General features: G+C 39.6%; 1 protein-coding gene across 1 annotated transcript in view; it reads left to right on the forward strand.

Annotated features, from left to right (window-relative positions):
• LOC124779336 (lysosomal alpha-mannosidase-like) overlaps positions 1-17,579 on the forward strand; it is a 209,239-nt gene that overhangs the window by 162,278 nt on the left and 29,382 nt on the right. Inside the window, exons 12-15 of the mRNA XM_047253705.1 lie at positions 874-991; positions 1,084-1,360; positions 1,655-1,900; positions 16,911-17,060. Coding sequence (XP_047109661.1) covers positions 874-991; positions 1,084-1,360; positions 1,655-1,900; positions 16,911-17,060 — 791 coding nt within the window. The remainder of the gene's footprint in view (positions 1-873; positions 992-1,083; positions 1,361-1,654; positions 1,901-16,910; positions 17,061-17,579) is intronic.

A 17,579-nucleotide genomic window follows, 5' to 3' on the forward strand; every position in this document is an offset into this window, starting at 1 on the left:
TCTGAACTATGCAGATGGGAGTTATCCTACAACACATCCTTTGCTCCTATAATCAGCCTGGCCTCAGTCTAAGGTAACCCACTGTCCCCACACCCTCCACCCAATGGCTTTCCCTTCCTCCATCACGTCACCTCCTCCCAATTCATGGCCCTCATGTGATCTTCAGAGTATGCCACTCCCCACCAGCCCCTACAATCATGCATTACATGCCTAGCCCATGTACCTGCACACTCTTCCCTCCCACAGTCCTAGCTAGCAAACTGACTGCCTCCCTCTGAGCCACTAGTCACCCACCCCCAGTCCCTCCCACTACCTCCTGCTTCCCTCTCCCTCTACCCACACCACCTGACACTACCATCACCACAAACACTCCCTCTGCTGAGAAACAAAGCATTGGCACTGTTAGCCCAGCTGACACCGTGTTGGGGCAGAGGCATGTGTATGCACGTGCAAGTGCTTTCTATGTGTATTTTAGTCCAACTCATCAAAGGATAACTCTGAAAGCTAACAAGTCTCATTCGTTTGTGTGTGCCTAAGTCTTTGTTCTTTTGTGTGTGCCTGTTGACAATTCCATGCTTCTGCTTATAAGTGATTGGTTGCCTTTAGTCCAAAAGTATCTGGTGCATTACATTCATTCATGAGCTGACTTTTTTTGTAAATATTACATATTTACTGGACAAGAAAAATAATTAGAAAGAAAGATAATATACAAGAGTATTTGACCACTTATCCTATACATGCTTGCAATTACGTAACATGAATCACTGAGGAGGAATAGGAAATGTATAGTCACAGAGCAATATAAAATACCAAGCATAAAACATTTTTATTTACCAGGGTACAAAATTTTCAGTGAATCTTTTGTTTTTACAGGAGAGCTTGTGGAAGAGGTTCATCAGGAGTTCGCTGATTGGATAAGTCAAGTTATTAGAGTGTATAAAGATACAAATCACATTGAATTTGAGTGGCTGGTGGGCCCCATACCAGTTGAGTATGTATTTGATGTTCTCTTTGTGCAGAGTTTATTACATATTTCTACGAGTGTTACCATAGTATTCATTCACTTTTTTTTTTCATTTTCAGTGATGATATTGGAAAGGAAATTATTACCCACATAACAACAGACTTGGTCAACAATGAAACATTTTACACTGACTCCAATGGCAGAGAAATGTTGAAAAGGGTAATCAACTTCCGGCCCACTTGGGATTTAGAAGTTAATGAACCTATTTCAGGAAATTACTATCCTATAACTTCAAAAATAGTTATAGAGGATGCTTCTAAAGATTTAAGATTGGCTATTTTAAATGACAGAGCACAAGGAGGATCCAGCCTGAGAAATGGAGAAATTGAAATAATGGTACTTTTTTTTGCCAATTTCATGTTAAAATAAAACTGTGCATTTGCAATTGCCAGAACTTATTTGTATGTTCAGTAGTAAATCATAAAAGAATTCTTATTAAGTTAGGTGCATAAAACTCAAAGAATCTTGAAATTAACAATTTTTGAAATGTTATATAACATGTATTAGACATAAATAGTGTAAGGGAAATAGAGACAGATCCAAAAGAGAACTACTCTGTTGCTGTTGTCTCAATAAAATGTCACAAATGAAAATTACAGTGGACTGAAAGTGGTCATTTTTGTTATAAAGGTGCACCGTCGTCTGTTGAATGATGATGCAAAAGGTGTTGGTGAAGCACTTGATGATGAAGCATTTGGTAAGGGCCGAATTGCTAGGGGGAAGCATTATTTGGTTGTTGGTCCAACTACAGGATCTGGAAACCTAAGTCTTGCGGCCCAAGAGAGACTATTGGCACAGGAGAAGTTGCTGAGCCCATGGGTCTTTGTTACTCCACTAAATATATCATTTGATGAATGGACTTCTTACACAACAGAGGTAATAAAATATTTATCATGAAATATAAGTTTTATAACCAAAAAAAAAACAACATTTACATGTTCTGAGCTGTCTTGAAATGGAATCTGACAAATATTTTATTATTAGATCACTGTCTGTAGAGGCCACCTTCAAAGATCACCAGGAATTTGCTGAATTACTAACACACACTATATGCATTGACTGTACATTGAAGCCACAAACTTGACCCTCAGCCCCCCTCTTGGACACTTTCCCTAAAGGTTTTGATTCCAAAGTAACTGAAATAAAACGAGATATTTTTAAGAGAACACATAAGACGACAGCAGAATAGTATAGAAATTTTAACCATTTTAACAATATTCAGTTCCTGAATAATGGACACTTTTCTAGGTTGGAGTAACAAATCATCCTGGCTATCGCACTCACTGTCTCAGATCTGGATGAAACTTACCCTGTTTGATCTCTCTATAGAGATCAAATTTTAGAACATTAACTTTTTCCATTTCAATTTTGTTGTACTTCAGACTTTGAAAGTCATGTTTTTTTTCACAGTCTGATGGCACAAAACAACACTTGCTAATATTTACAAAATGAATTACCATTCTTTTATTTAAAATCAGAATGTGGGAAATTTGGAAGTTACGTACCCTGTGGCATAAGGACTGTAGAAGAAGAATCTCATACCTTTAAGGAACACCATCAAGACAATCAAGATAGGAAAAAACGTATACTTCCATTTTTGTATTTTATTTGGCAAAGAAACATAATTCACAATCACATCTAAAATGACATTAAAGGAAAAGAATAATCCCTAAAAGTTTTGCAGTATAAACCTCAAAGTACAAGCTATGAATTGAGATTATAAGTTAATGGCTCTTTTGTTCCTTTGTTATCTCTTGTTTTTGTAACAAATAAGAAGTTTTAATTTTTTTCTTGAGAACCTAAAAGAGAACACTGAAATTTCAAGGGTCCTGGATAATTTATATTTGATCACCAGCATTGCTTTAAAAAATGCTCAAGTTCGTTAATTTTTTAAATAGAACTACATACTGTAGATTTAATTCATAACAGTAACTTTTTTCCTGAAAAGAGCACATACACTTCCAGTTGATATTTTAGGCTGTTCAACAATAGCAAGTACATGAGGAATAGGAACTGCACAAATATCCTCTCATTTAGCCCAATGGAATAGAGACAAAGATCATCAAGGCTGTGGAAATTGTCCAGTGACATTATTTCCAATAGTATTTTGTTCAGTGATTGTCCCAAAGAACCACAGATGGAAAATAGATAGTTGGAAGTTTAAAATATAATGACTGTGCAAGCTGAGTTTCATTTTGCAATGGGAACAATTTTGGAAACTGGAAATTTCAAATGTAAGTTATGCCACATTAATTTCTTTGTTAGGGCTCCCTGCAGAAGAATACAGAGAAATGGGAAGTTTCTAGATAGTGACACGGAAAGGAACAAACTGAGAAACATTCAAAAATCTCACAAAACATGATAAACAGTGTCATTAAAAAATAATAGAACACATTACAGACAGCCACCTGGAATATGTTAAATTCTGAAGCAGTACGTCCTGAATGTGGAAAAACTTGTGGTACACATTTGAAAGAAGAATTACTAGACAGTTACATCTATGAAATTGAAGTTTAATCCAACCAAAAGTACAATGAGTATTTCTTATAATTTTACAAGTTGATATGTGATCTCTGTCAGGTGCAACAGTCGATGAAACTGATTGTGTGTGTCATTTTTTGTTAACAATACCACAAGAATATGATAACATTGTAACTGCATTAGAGACATTCTCTACATAAAATCTAAAATTAAGCTTCATGAAAATAGGCTCATGGATCTTAAAAGTAAACATGCTAACTCTAAGAAGAAATGTGGGGATAACCAGGGGCACAATACATGCAGAAATGGTTCCAGTCATGGGAAAACTCAATGGAAAAAAATTCTTGAATTTTGTTGAAGGTGACAGGCACAGTTCAGGTGGATCAAAACAGTTTAATTCTAAACATTACAACTGTGGTGAATTGAGACACAAGGAAGCTGACTGTAATAAAACAAACAAATACAAGAGAGGCTTTGTAAATTCAGTAAATTGTCATTCCCAAGAGGTTTCTGCAAGGTCGGATTTAATGAATCAGTTTCCTGGTATTTGGACTCTGGTGTGAGTGAATATTTTGTGAACATCATAAAAGACGTACATAAAGTGTAAAAGCTCGGAAGACAGGTAGTCATTAATGCTGCAAAAATTGGAACACATTTTACACATTTTATTAACTCAATACGTATCAAAATAGCTAGATAACTTTTTTTGTAATTGGTGTTCAACTTGGCAAAAAATAAATCAACTTCAGTTTTATTGAAACATAGGACTCAGTTGATACTTGTTTAATGATTTTGTTAAGCTTATTTTAAGATTTCTTTTTTAAAAACCAGAAACTCAGTCTTCTTCATATATTGTGGTAATTTTATTGAAATTGTGCTTGAGGCCCAGTTCCTGGGAAAGGCCATAGGCAATTCACTGTATCTCACCTAAGAAGATGCTACAGGATAATTGTGCCATTTTAGTCACATGGTTGACTAATTCTTGTTCTTGTGCAGGAGTAAGAACAGATCTTCTTGCCAAGTGGGATGTCCTGTGAAAATTTGATTTTAATCAACCATAAAGGGTAATTTTTTGTATGCTCAGCTCTTTTGATGTGCAGGTCAGTGACCTACCTAACTTCACTAAACTTAATGCCTTTCTCACATTTCTTCAGTCCATTTAGTCCTCTGTGATATTTTTTTCTTGTCCTTGCCATCTGAAATTAGATATGACACCTTATTTAAGCATATCTAATGACACCTTATTTAAACATACCCCCCCCCCCCCCCCCCATGAACCATGGACCTTGCCGTTGGTGGGGAGGCTTGCGTGCCTCAGCGATACAGATAGCCGTACCGTACCGTAGGTGCAACCACAACGGAGGGGTATCTGTTGAGAGACCAGACAAACGTGTGGTTCCTGAAGAGGAGCAGCAGCCTTTTCAGTAGTTGCAAGGGCAACAGTCTGGATGATTGACTGATCTGGCCTTGTAACAATAACCAAAACGGCCTTGCTGTGCTGGTACTGCGAACGGCTGAAAGCAAGGGGAAACTACAGCCGTAATTTTTCCCGAGGGCATGCAGCTTCACTGTATGATTAAATGATGATGGCATCCTCTTGGGTAAAATATTCCGGAGGTAAAATAGTCCCCCATTTGGATCTCCGGGTGGGGACTACTCAAGAGGATGTCGTTATCAGCAGAAAGAAAACTGGCGTTCTACGGATCGGAGTGTGGAATGTCAGATCCCTTAATCGGGCAGGTAGGTTAGAAAATTTAAAAAGGGAAATGGATAGGTTAAAGTTAGATATAGTGGGAATTAGTGAAGTTCGGTGGCAGGAGGAACAAGACTTCTGGTCAGGTGACTACAGGGTTATAAACACAAAATCAAATAGGGGTAATGCAGGAGTAGGTTTAATAATGAATAGGAAAATAGGAATGTGGGTAAGCTACTACAAACAGCATAGTGAACGCATTATTCTGGCCAAGATAGATACGAAGCCCACACCTACTACAGTAGTACAAGTTTATATGCCAACTAGCTCTGCAGATGACGAAGAAATTGAAGAAATGTACGATGAGATAAAAGAAATTATTCAGGTAGTGAAGGGAGACGAAAATTTAATAGGCATGGGTGACTGGAATTCGAGGGTAGGAAAAGGGAGAGAAGGAAACATAGTAGGTGAATATGGATTGGGGCTAAGAAATGAAAGACTTATCTTAGAAGAAAGATTAAGGAAAGGCAAACCTTCGTTTCTGGCATTTGTAGACTTAGAGAAAGCTTTTGACAATGTTGAGTGGAATACTCTCTTTCAAATTCTAAATGTGGCAGGGGTAAAATACAGGGAGCTAAAGGATATTTACAATTTGTACAGAAACCAGATGGCAGTTATAAGAGTCGAGGGACATGAAAGGGAAGCAGTGGTTGGGAAGTGAGTGAGACAGGGTTGTAACCTCTCCCCGATGTTGTTCAATCTTTATATAGAGCAAGCAGTAAAGGAAACAAAAGAAAAATTCGGAGTAGGTATTAAAATTCATGGAGAAGAAATAAAAACTTTGAGATTCGCCGATGACATTGTAATTCTGTCAGAGACAGCAAAGGACTTGGAAGAGCAGTTGAATGGAATGGACAGTGTCTTGAAAGGAGGATATAAGATGAACATCAACAAAAGCAAAACGAGGATAATGGAATGTAGTCTGATTAAGTCGGGTGATGCTGAGGGAATTAGATTAGGAAATGAGACACTTAAAGTAGTAAAGGAGTTTTGCTATTTGGGGAGCAAAATAACTGATGATGGTCGAAGTAGAGAGGATATAAAATGTAGGCTGGCAATAGCAAGGAAAGCGTTTCTGAAGAAGAGAAATTTGTTAACATCCAGTATTGATTTAAGTGTCAGGAAGTCATTTCTGAAAGTATTCTTATGGAGTGTAGCCATGTATGGAAGTGAAACATGGACGATAAATAGTTTGGACAAGAAGAGAATAGAAGCTTTCGAAATGTGATGCTACAGAAGAATGCTGAAGATTAGATGGGTAGATCACATAACTAATGAGGAAGTATTGAATAGGATTGGGGAGAAGAGAAGTTTGTGGCACAACTTGACCAGAAGAAGGGATCGGTTGGTAGGACATGTTCTGAGGCATCAAGGGATCACCAATTTAGTATTGGAGGGCAGCGTGGAGGGTAAAAATTGTAGAGGGAGACCAAGAGATGAATACACTAAGCAGATTCAGAAGGATGTAGGTTGCAGTAGGTACTGGGAGATGAAAAAGATTGCACAGGATAGAGTAGCATGGAGAGCTGCATCAAACCAGTCTCAGGACTGAAGACCCGTGTTTGGGGCGATCGATTTCTTCTCTGCTCCGATTCTCTTAGTGCCTTACAATCACTGCAGAACCTATATCCGACTGAGGAGATGGTCCAGCTGATATATGACCAACTGTACTTGCTCCAACGGCGGGGTAAAGAGGTATCCTTCTGCTGGGTGCCTGGTCATGTCGGCATATGGGGCAATGAACAGGCCGATCGGGCTGCCAAGGAGGCCTGCAGAGAGCAGGATGTGGTCCAGTGTCCTATCCCCTTGCAGTCGGTCATTGCTGCACTCCACAGGAAGTGCATGGAGTTGTGGGAGGACGAATGGCTGGCGGTGATGGCCAATAAACTGCGGTTGGTAAAGTCAACCACTCGGCCGTGGCATTAATCCTGCCGGTTGCTCAGGCGGGAAGAGGTGGCCCTCAGACGTCTTCGGATCGGGCACTGTCCTCTCACACATAGCTTTTTATTACAGCGGGAGGATCCTCCATTTAGTGATGTTTGTGGTGTGCACATCTCTGTCCGGCACATTTTAACAGACTGCATTTTATACCGTGATGCACGGGCAGAAGCACAAGTTGATGGGAATCTGCCTTCTGTTTTAGCTAATGATGAGTCGTGTGTGTCTAGGGTTTTTAATTTTTGTGACATGTCTGGACTCTGGCCTCAACTTTTAGGCTGGAGGTTTTAGTGTATTGCAGAGTGGCTGCTCCTCCCCTTTTTTCTTTGTGGTCAGCCAGCCACTTCCATCTGCTACATTGTTTTAGCTCCCTCTATCATTTTCTTCCTGTGTTGTCCATGTTTTACTGTTGACACCCTGCTTCATCCCACGCTTCAGTGTGTATGAGCACATATTTTTCAACGATTGTTACCAGTGTTTTATGTTCCGTTTTATATTCCTGTTCTGGAATTTTTCTTGACACCCGTCTCCCTATGTTACTGAATGGGCGCTGAAGACCTTGCTGTCGTGCGCCCAAAAAACCCCTCTACTACTACTACTACTCTACAACAACAACATATTACCCCTCTCGGACATTGTAGTAGAGACAATACTTTAATGTCATTGCTAATGGCCAAAATGTTACAAAACTCGTGCTGAAAGACTCACTAGAAAACATTCTGTCTGCTTACATTATAGTTATCACTGTTAAAAAAAATATTGAAATACTTACCTTAATTTCATCATAAGCCAAAACTAACAAAAATCAATAAAAATTAATTTTTAGTGCCTCAATAGGACTGTCTTTTACAAGGACTCATTGTACCTGCACCCTACTTCTGACATCATCCACTATACTGCAGCACTATCTCCCAATGAATACAGTCCCACTCAGCTGACAAAATGATGTTGTCAGTATTCCTCAGGTCTCCCCTATAGCAATCCAAAATCTAAAAGTGCTTCTGAAATCTATGGAAGGAAATAACGTTGAAGATACAAATACAGTAGAATTGTGCACTATCTGTATGGGAGGCAGGCAAACAATACTTCCACACAAACAGAAGAGAACAAGAGCAAAACATCCACAGGAGTTAGTACACAATGATGTCATGGTTCCCATTACTACAATGTCTTATGACATAAAAGGTGCATCATTGCATTTGTAGATGACTACACCCATCTTACAGACTTATGTCTGATGCAATAATAAATCAGAAGTACTGGAATATGTCAAACTGTATGAAACTATAGCTAATGTGCTTTCCAATTTGGGGATTAGCAGCTTCCACTATAATGGCAGTGAATATTTGTCAAATAATAAATCAGAAATACTGGAATATGATAAACAGTATGAAGCTATGGATACTATGCTTTTCAATTTGAGGATTAGCAGTTGGCAGTGAATACTTGTCAAACAACATGAAAGCTTCTTTAAACAGAAGGGATTCCAGTATGAACTAATGATGAGATACACCTCAACAAAACTGAGTGAAAGAGTTCTTATTCAGTGTGCTGACAATGCAAAATACACCTGTCAGCACTTCTGAAAAGTGAAGTTCAGACATCTCTCAGCTGTAACAGAGTTGACATAACAGCTGACTAGATGAAAAAAATGGGGCAAGTGAAGTCACTGTTACATGATAGTGGTGAGTGAGTATGCTAACTTGTTTTGATTTCCACTCTAAAATATTGGTGGAAGGAAAACACTAACTGACCTGGTTCATATAAGTACTTAATCAGACTCTGTCTCACTGTGTTTCCATGTCCTCAGGAAGTACCAAGATACACTACTGGCCATTAAAATCGATACACCATGAAGATGACGTGCTACAGACGTGAAATTTAACCGACAGGAAGAAGATGCTGTGATACGCAAATGATTAGCTTTTCAGAGCATTCACACAAGGTTGGCGCCGATGGCGACACCTACAACGTGCTGACATGGTTTCCAATGGATTTCTCATACGCAAACAGCAGTTGACCAGTGTTGCCTGGTGAAACGTTGTTGTGATGTCTCGAGTAAGGAGGAGAAATGCGTACCATCACGTTTCCGACTTTGATAAAGGTCGGATTGTAGCGTATTGCGATTGCAGTTTATCGTATCAAGGCATTGCTGCTCTCATTGGTCGAGATTCAATGACTGTTAGCAGAATATGGAATCGGCGGGTTCAGGAGGGTAATACGGAACGCCATGCTGGATCCCAATGGCCTTGGATCACTAGCAGTCGAGATGACAGGCATCTTATCCACATGGCTGTAACGGATCATGCAGCCACATCTTGATCGCTGACTCAAAAAATGGAGACGTTTCCAAGACAACAACCATCTGCACGAACAGTTCGATGATGTTTGCAGCGTGGGCTATCAGCTCGGAGACCATGGCTGCGGTTACCCTTGATGCTGCATCACAGACAGGAGCACCTGTGATGGTGTACTCAGCGACGAACCTGGCTGCGCGAATGGCAAAACGTCATTTTTTCGGATGAATCCAGGTTCTGTTTACAGCATCATGATGGTCACATCCGTGTTTGGTGACATCGCGGTGAATGCACATTGGAAGCGTGTATTCGTCATCGCCTTACTGACGTATCACTTGGCATGACGGTATGGGGTGCCACTGGTTACACATTTCAGTCACCTCTTGTTCGCATTGATGGCACTTTGAACAGTGGACGTTACATTTCAGATGTGTTATGACCCGTGGCTCTACCCTTCATTCGATCCCTGTGGAACCCTACATTTCAACAGGATAATTGACGACTGCATGTTGCAGGTCCTGTATGGGCCTTTCTGAGTACAGAAAATGTTCGAATGCTGCCCTGGCCAGCACATTCTCCAGATCTCTCACCAACTGAAAAGTCTGGTCAATGGTGGCTGAGCGACTGGCTTGTCACAATACACCAGTCACTACTGTTTATGAACTGTGGTATCGTGTTGAAGCTGCATGGGCAGCTGTACCTGCACACGCCATCCAAGCTCTGTTTGACTCAATGCCCAGGCGTATCAAGGCCGTTATTACGGCCAGAGGTGGTTGTTCTGGGTACTGACTTCTCAGGATCTATGCACCCAAATTGCGTGAAAATGTAATCACATGTCAGTTCTAGTATAATATATTTGTCCAATGAGTACCCTTTTATCATCTGAATTTCTTCTTGGTGTAGCAATTTTAATGGCCAGTAGTGTATAACATGACACTGAGCTATGCTGCCAGAGCGAGCCTCTAACTTCAAGATGAAGACCATTTGTAGTACACGGAGATGCAGCCTGTCACCTATTCTACATTTAGGCTCCAAAAGCTGCAAGCATCTGCTTGAGCATAAGATTATATACTGACTTTCTGTGATCTTCATGGCATGGAGTCACCTCCTGAGTGCACCTACCTCCCTGGTGAGATGTGTGTTTGAATCCAAACAGGTAGCTGCCTGGCTACCCTGTTGCTGCACTCAGTTCCTCATTGAATTCGCTGTCACTCATCCCTGCTCAGGGCAGGAAGATACCTTTGACATCAACCATGTTGGGGACTACAGTGTGTTGACCATCCCTGTGCTGTATTCCATGGCTCAAAGCAGGCCAGAAGCCTTGGCAGGGCTGCCACCCATCAGCTGCGGTGTGCAGTCTCTGCCAGTTACTCTGTCCCGCTGACGTCACCGGGTGATGCTGCATACGCAAGCCGCTGTCCTGACGTATGTGCTGATGGTGGCAACTCATCAAATCATCTTGTGGTTAATGGCTGCCCCTCCAATGGAGACTGTACCTCTGTACAAACCTGAATAAAAGTCTGATTCAGTCAAGGTTACCTTACCCACTGCTTGCTTCCAGTCAGCACCAACACACTCAATTCATGTCCACACAAAGGAAGCAGTGCCTCATCCTGAATTTTGCTCATCCATTTCTTTCACCATCGTTAGGGTAATCATGTGGTTCCAACTGTAGAAACACTAAAAAGAAAGCTAGCTGCATGTTGTTGAACAATAAAATCTTTTTGGTCAGAAACAGTACAGACTTCAGTTTACTTAATAAACAGAACACCAACGTGTGCATTAAAAATGATGGTTCCTGCTACTATGTGGCATGGTGCAATACCAGAGTTGCAGAAGCTGAAAGTGTCTGATTGTGTAAAATGTTTATGACTTTCTGGAAAAGTGATTGCCAGAATACATAAATGATGGAGTTAACATTGATGAAGAAAATGTCAATGACAACAGAAATGACTCCATATCAAGTGATAATGGTGCTGAAGACATGAAATCTCATGAAATCTGCACAAGTGTAAGAAAAATAAAATGACCAGCATTGATGGAAGATGGTACTATATTTGCACTACATGCAGAATTGCACATTGAGACATTGCACACTGCAGACACTTTCAGGGACATCTTCAGCAGAGCATTCACCCTGTAGTAGAAGAGATGTGAACAATAAATAACCACATGACGTGGACACTATGTGAATGAACTAAAAACAAGAAGGTGCTGACACTAAGTGGGTTTTTAAAGTGAAATGTGATGATGTATGCAACATGCGGATGAGTAGGAAGAACAAACCTGTAATCTTTGGTTATAGCGTTTAAATATCTGGGCATAACATTTCAAAGTGATATGAAGTGGAACAAGCAGCTGAATGGTCAACTTTGGTTTATTGGGAGAATGATAGGAAAGAGCGGTTCACCTGTACAGGGGACCACATACAGGACACAGGTGGGACTTATTCTTGATTACTGCTTGAGAATTTGGGATCTGTACAGGTCAGATTGAAGGAAGGCAATGAAGCAATTCATGGGCGGGCATCTAGATTTGTTACCGGTAGGTTTGAGCAACACTTTAAGTGTTATGGAGATGTTTTGGTAACTCAAATGGGAATCCCTGTAGCGAAGACAACATTCTTTTAGAGAAACACTACTGAGAAAATTTAGGGAACCGGCATTTTAAGCTGACCATCAAATAGTTCTACTGCTGCCAATGTCCATTGCATGTAAGGACCATGAACATAAGATCTGAGATATAGGGCTCATATGGAGGCATATAGATAGTCGTTTTTCCCTCGCTCTATTTGCAAATGATACAGAAAAGGAAAAGACTAGTAGTGGTACAGGGTACGCACTGCCTCACACTATACAGTGGCTTTCATAGTATCAATGTAGAGGTAGATGTAGATTAGTAGTTATAAAGCTAGGTTAGTTACTCGTGGTTGTTCTCACAGGAAAAGTTTTCACTAAAATGAGACATATGCTCCTGCTGCAATGTTAACAGCTCTGAGAACATTACTTACTGTCACTATGATTTTATTGGTCCTATAAATTAGCTTTTATATAGATATGTAATTGTAACATAGGACACATCATTAAGTCTACAGTCTAGAAGATACATACATATAATGGTTTATACAGTAAATACATATAATAGTTTGCACCTTGTGTACATAATGTTACATAACACACAATGATTTACAATACATCATCTTTTGCAATACACAGTGTTACACAATACACAGTGATTTTAAACAAATCATCTTTTACAATACATGAAGTTAATCAGTAAATAGTAATTTACAGTACCAGAGTATAAAAACTAAAATTTTGTGACCTAATATGGGGTGTGATTAAAAACTAATGGGAATTCAGAATGTGTTGTGCAATGCATGCCTTCAATGCAGTTATTTCTGCAAACAGAACACTGAACACATCATCTTTCAGATGGCCCCACAGCCAGAAGTCACATGGATTAAGATCAGGTGATAGGGATGGCCATGCTGTAGGTAAATGGCCACTGCTAACTGTAGCATTTCCAAAATGGTGCTTCAGCAGCTGCTTAACCGGATTTGCAGTGTGCAGAGGTGCACCATCTTGCATAAAAATGATCCCATCCACACATCCACACTGTTGGAGAGATGATGTGGTTTCACAAAAGACACTCATAGCACTTGGCAGTGACGGTACAGGTAACAAGACCAGAAGCACCTGTCTCTTTGAAAAAATATGGTCCTATGATAAATGATGCCATAAGCCCACACCACACACAGGCATTTTGAAGATGAAGTGGTACTGGTTGATTTGCGTGTGGCTTTTCTGTTGCCCATATTCAACAATTCTGTGTATTGACATATCCTGTCACATGAAAGAGGGCTTCATCTGACTGAAAAATCTTCCACGGCCAATCATCGCCCACTTCCATGCAAGCACGAAATTCTAAAGCAAAAGTCTCTCTTGCTGGCACGTCAACAGGAAGCAACTTGAGAACATGGGTAACTTTGAATGGATAGTAAAGAGGGATGTTTCATAGGATTTTACACACTGTGCTCGTGGGTACGTCCAATGTTCGGGCAATTCTCTGTACACTACACGTTTGCACACCACCACTCATCTCCTCCTGCATTGCTGTGACCACTGCTTCAACTGACATTGAATCAATTTGTATTCTCCCAATAGCATGTTGCACACCAAAAGGACCCATCTTTTCAAATTTACAAATCATTTTCTCCAGACCCACGGCAATCATCGAACCGATGCCATTTTTCAAACCCTTCAGTGTCCAGAACCTCTGCAGAGTGACGTGTACACAGTCATCATTCTTGTAATGCAGCTTTACTAGCAGAGCGTGATCCTGCATTGAGACAGTCATGGAGAACGTCACAGATGCAACAGGAGGAAAAGCCGTGTACCCGGTGTTTTCTGCATATTCTGACACATACAGTGCAATCTATTGATCAATTTTCACACTATTTTTTTTTTCATTTGCCACATGTTTTCCCCCTTCCCGATAATATTCCATCGCAATTTGACATCATTCTGACCAGTGGTGTTATTTCTACAGCGTTTTGAAAGTTTAACTTTAATTATAATCACTATGTATATTTGTTTGTTTATAATTCAGTACCACTGCAGTAGAGTAAGCATTTAATCTGAATGTCAATTATTTCATTTTGTTTGAATCATTTCTGAAAGAACTACTTTCTGGTAACTCTACTTAATTTTCATCACAATTCTTGATTGTTTATTGTTTGGTGGTATTCTCAAGTATTTTAGCTTTATTCTCGTATTGCTGTATTTTGTGATCATATTTCATGTGCTTTTGCTTTCTGCACAATAGATTGAAGCATTTTACAATACTGATAGCATTGAAGTTTTAACTCTTATGACCACTGCTTTTTCTCTGAGTTGGATCAGCTATTTTTGAAAAGAGTAAACTTACATAAATGCTTAGTACATAGTATTAGATAAATACTGTAGTTGGAATGTTCAAGAGGAATATCAGTGGCTTTTTCCTAAGAGTGGTTTTACTCCTAATATATGTATACAAAGCAATCTGTTAGTAATTCTTCGTTATGTATACAAAACAAAGTGTATATATTAAAAAATGCTGTGACTTGCTAACGGGAAAGTGCTGGTAGATAGACACAATAAAAAATACACAAACACACACACAAATATCAAGATTTCGTAACCCACAGTTGCTTCATCAGGAGAGATGGAAGGAGAGGGAAAGACAAAAGGATGTGGGTTTTTAGGGAGAGGGTAAGGAGTCATTCCAATCCCGGGAGCGGAAAGACTTACCTTAGGGGGAAAAAGCAACAGGTATACACTCGCACACACACACACATATCCACCCGCACATATACAGACACAAGCAAACAAAGTGTATGTGTGTATGTCCAGGAGCTCCTCCCAAACCCCTCGATTGATTTCAACCAATATGGCACAGAAACAGCAGGTCTCATGATTATCAGCACATTGGGTATACAACCTCATAGCTCCAGTAGAAGGGGAGATACAGGCAAAAAGGTGTTTTTCCAGCCCCTAATGTATAGGCTGTCCTGCACTAAGGGGATGTTGTGTGGGAACAGTATCGGTCTTCCAAATCAAATGCCAGCCCCTGACATGTAGCAGCCCTGCATGACAGGTGTGATCTGTTGAAATAGTATTGGCCCGCTTTATTGACTTGTTTTGCATGGCGACCTCTACGTCAGGGGCAAATAAATGATTTTTAAGTCACTGATGTCTAGCCTGCCCTGCATGACAGGTGTGTTATGGGAAGGTATCAATCTGATTTGATGAATTGTACTGCAGGGGCTACATGGCTGATGAGAGTGGGTGGGGACAGGTTGAGATGGATATAGGAGGGGACAGAGAGAGTGAGGGGAGGATAAAATGGAGAGAGAGGGGGGGAGTGAGGATAAAATGGAGAGAGAGAAGGAGGATGAGGGGGAGATGCTTGAAGCAGGTGGGAGCTGTTGAGAGATAGTGAACAGCTGGAAAGGGAAGAGGGGGAGGCAGAGCTGGAAAGGGAGAGGGGGTAGAGGAAATGGTCAGAGGGAGATTGGTTAGAGAGAGGGGTGGAGGAAATGGACAAAGAGAGGGGGGCGAGGTGATGAAGAGATAGACAGAGTGGGAAGGAGTAGATTGACAGGATGAAGTGGGAGGATGTGGTGGACAGACAGAGGGAGGAAGAGGGGGGGACAAAGAGGAGGGAGGAGGAAAGAGGAGGGAGGAGGAATAGTATAAATTATACCTATTAAAAGCATATGTGGGCAGAGATAGCAGCCATTTGTGTGTGTGCTGGCTTGCTTGTGTGATTGTGTGTGTGTGTGTGTGTGTGTGTGTGTGTGTGTGTGTGTGAATTTTTTCCTTTCTGAAAAAGGCTTTTGCTGAAAGCTCAAGTGCATAACAGTCTTTTTGTTGTGCCTGTTTGCAGCTCAACATGTCATCTCTAAAATAAGTAGAAATCTATCCTTTTCATAATATTGTTTGTTTATGAGACCCTTTTCTTGAATTACTGACTGTTTGCATACTGTCTGTAGTTTTTTGAATCATTAAATATCATTACAAGTGAATGTTTAGAATGCCTTGTAACAGGATACCTATGATCTGCTTCAATCAGTATCATGTATTATTTTTCTGGGAAAAGAGGCCCCAAAAGTTAGAAAAGGAATAGTAGCAGAAATTGAGAAAAAGAACAGTTAAATGCTGTGGTCATTGTTGGTTTGGCTACATGTCAGTGACCTCTGTGAAGAAAAACCTTAAATGAGTGTCTTATAACCCTGAATCAGTTGTAGTCTCTGATAATTTGATTTAAATTATATCTAATTATTACATGAGACTCTGCTATGTAGGAAATTTAAAGCCAGTTGTAAATATTACCTGGCAACAGAGATTTTTGCTTTATAACTACTTACTTCCAACAGACAAAGTACCATGTGTACTGAAGTTCATCACATTCACAAAGTTCCTCTTTACATGGCAAGTTGTGGTTGGCATCGCATTTCCCTTTGACATTCTTGTATTGATCCCTAGCTACCATTCTTTACAAAAATTGTGTTTGATGATATTCATGAGGTCCAACAATGTCCACAGCATTTAACTGTTGGAAGCTCTGTGTGACTCCTGTGCTATGTATGATCCTCCAAGCTTATAAAACAGCTATTCAGACTGTAGGTTCTTTGGTTCTATTATCAACTCAATACATTACATTAATTTATTATGTTTTTCCTCGTGTGTAACTACAGTGTGTAATTTTGTAATGTTGTGTCCGAGGAAAGATGATAATGATGATAATAATAATAATAATAATAATAATAATAATAGTAATAGTGATATGTAAACAATGTGTGAAACTTGAATTTAAATTATATATAAAACTGGCACATATTTAGTTATGGCTCATTTGAGATGTTCCATTCCAGTTCTCAGGAGTCTTCCAAAATGTACCAGAAAACATTCACATTCTAACTTTGGAACCATGGAAAAATAATACAGTACTATTGCGGCTAGAACATATACTTGAAAATAATGAAGATCCTATCCTTTCAAATGCCACTGTAGTAAATTTGGAGGTATGTATCTACAAAGTACAGAGTCAGTATTTTCAATACATATGAATATCCTCCTGTCAAACATGTGCAAAAGTAAATGTATTTGTTTGTATAGTAAATGTAGTTGTTTGTGTTTGTTGTCACAAGTGGAAGGCAATTTATAGCATGAATGCTAGTCCCATATTTCCAATCCCTCAGCCATTTGCTATTCTTAACATGCAACCATTTAATAGTACTTTTCTCTATTGCTGTCTTATAACCCTGAATAAGTTGTAGTCTCTGATAATTTAATTTTAATTATTTCTAATTATTACATGAGACTCTGCTATTTAGGAAATTTAAAGCCAGTTGTAAATATTACCTAGCAACAGAGATTTTACTAATTCTACCATCTTGGTCTACTTCACTTGATAACTACACATTTGTGTGTTGCTATTGAGCTACCCTTCCCTTCGGGCATGGATCCAGACTGACTATTCCTAATTCTCTACTATCGAACATTCAATCTAAACTTTTCATTTATATACATTATTACAGAAG

Source organism: Schistocerca piceifrons, chromosome 1 (assembly GCF_021461385.2).
Source record: "Schistocerca piceifrons isolate TAMUIC-IGC-003096 chromosome 1, iqSchPice1.1, whole genome shotgun sequence".
NCBI classification, from domain to species: domain Eukaryota; kingdom Metazoa; phylum Arthropoda; class Insecta; order Orthoptera; family Acrididae; genus Schistocerca; species Schistocerca piceifrons.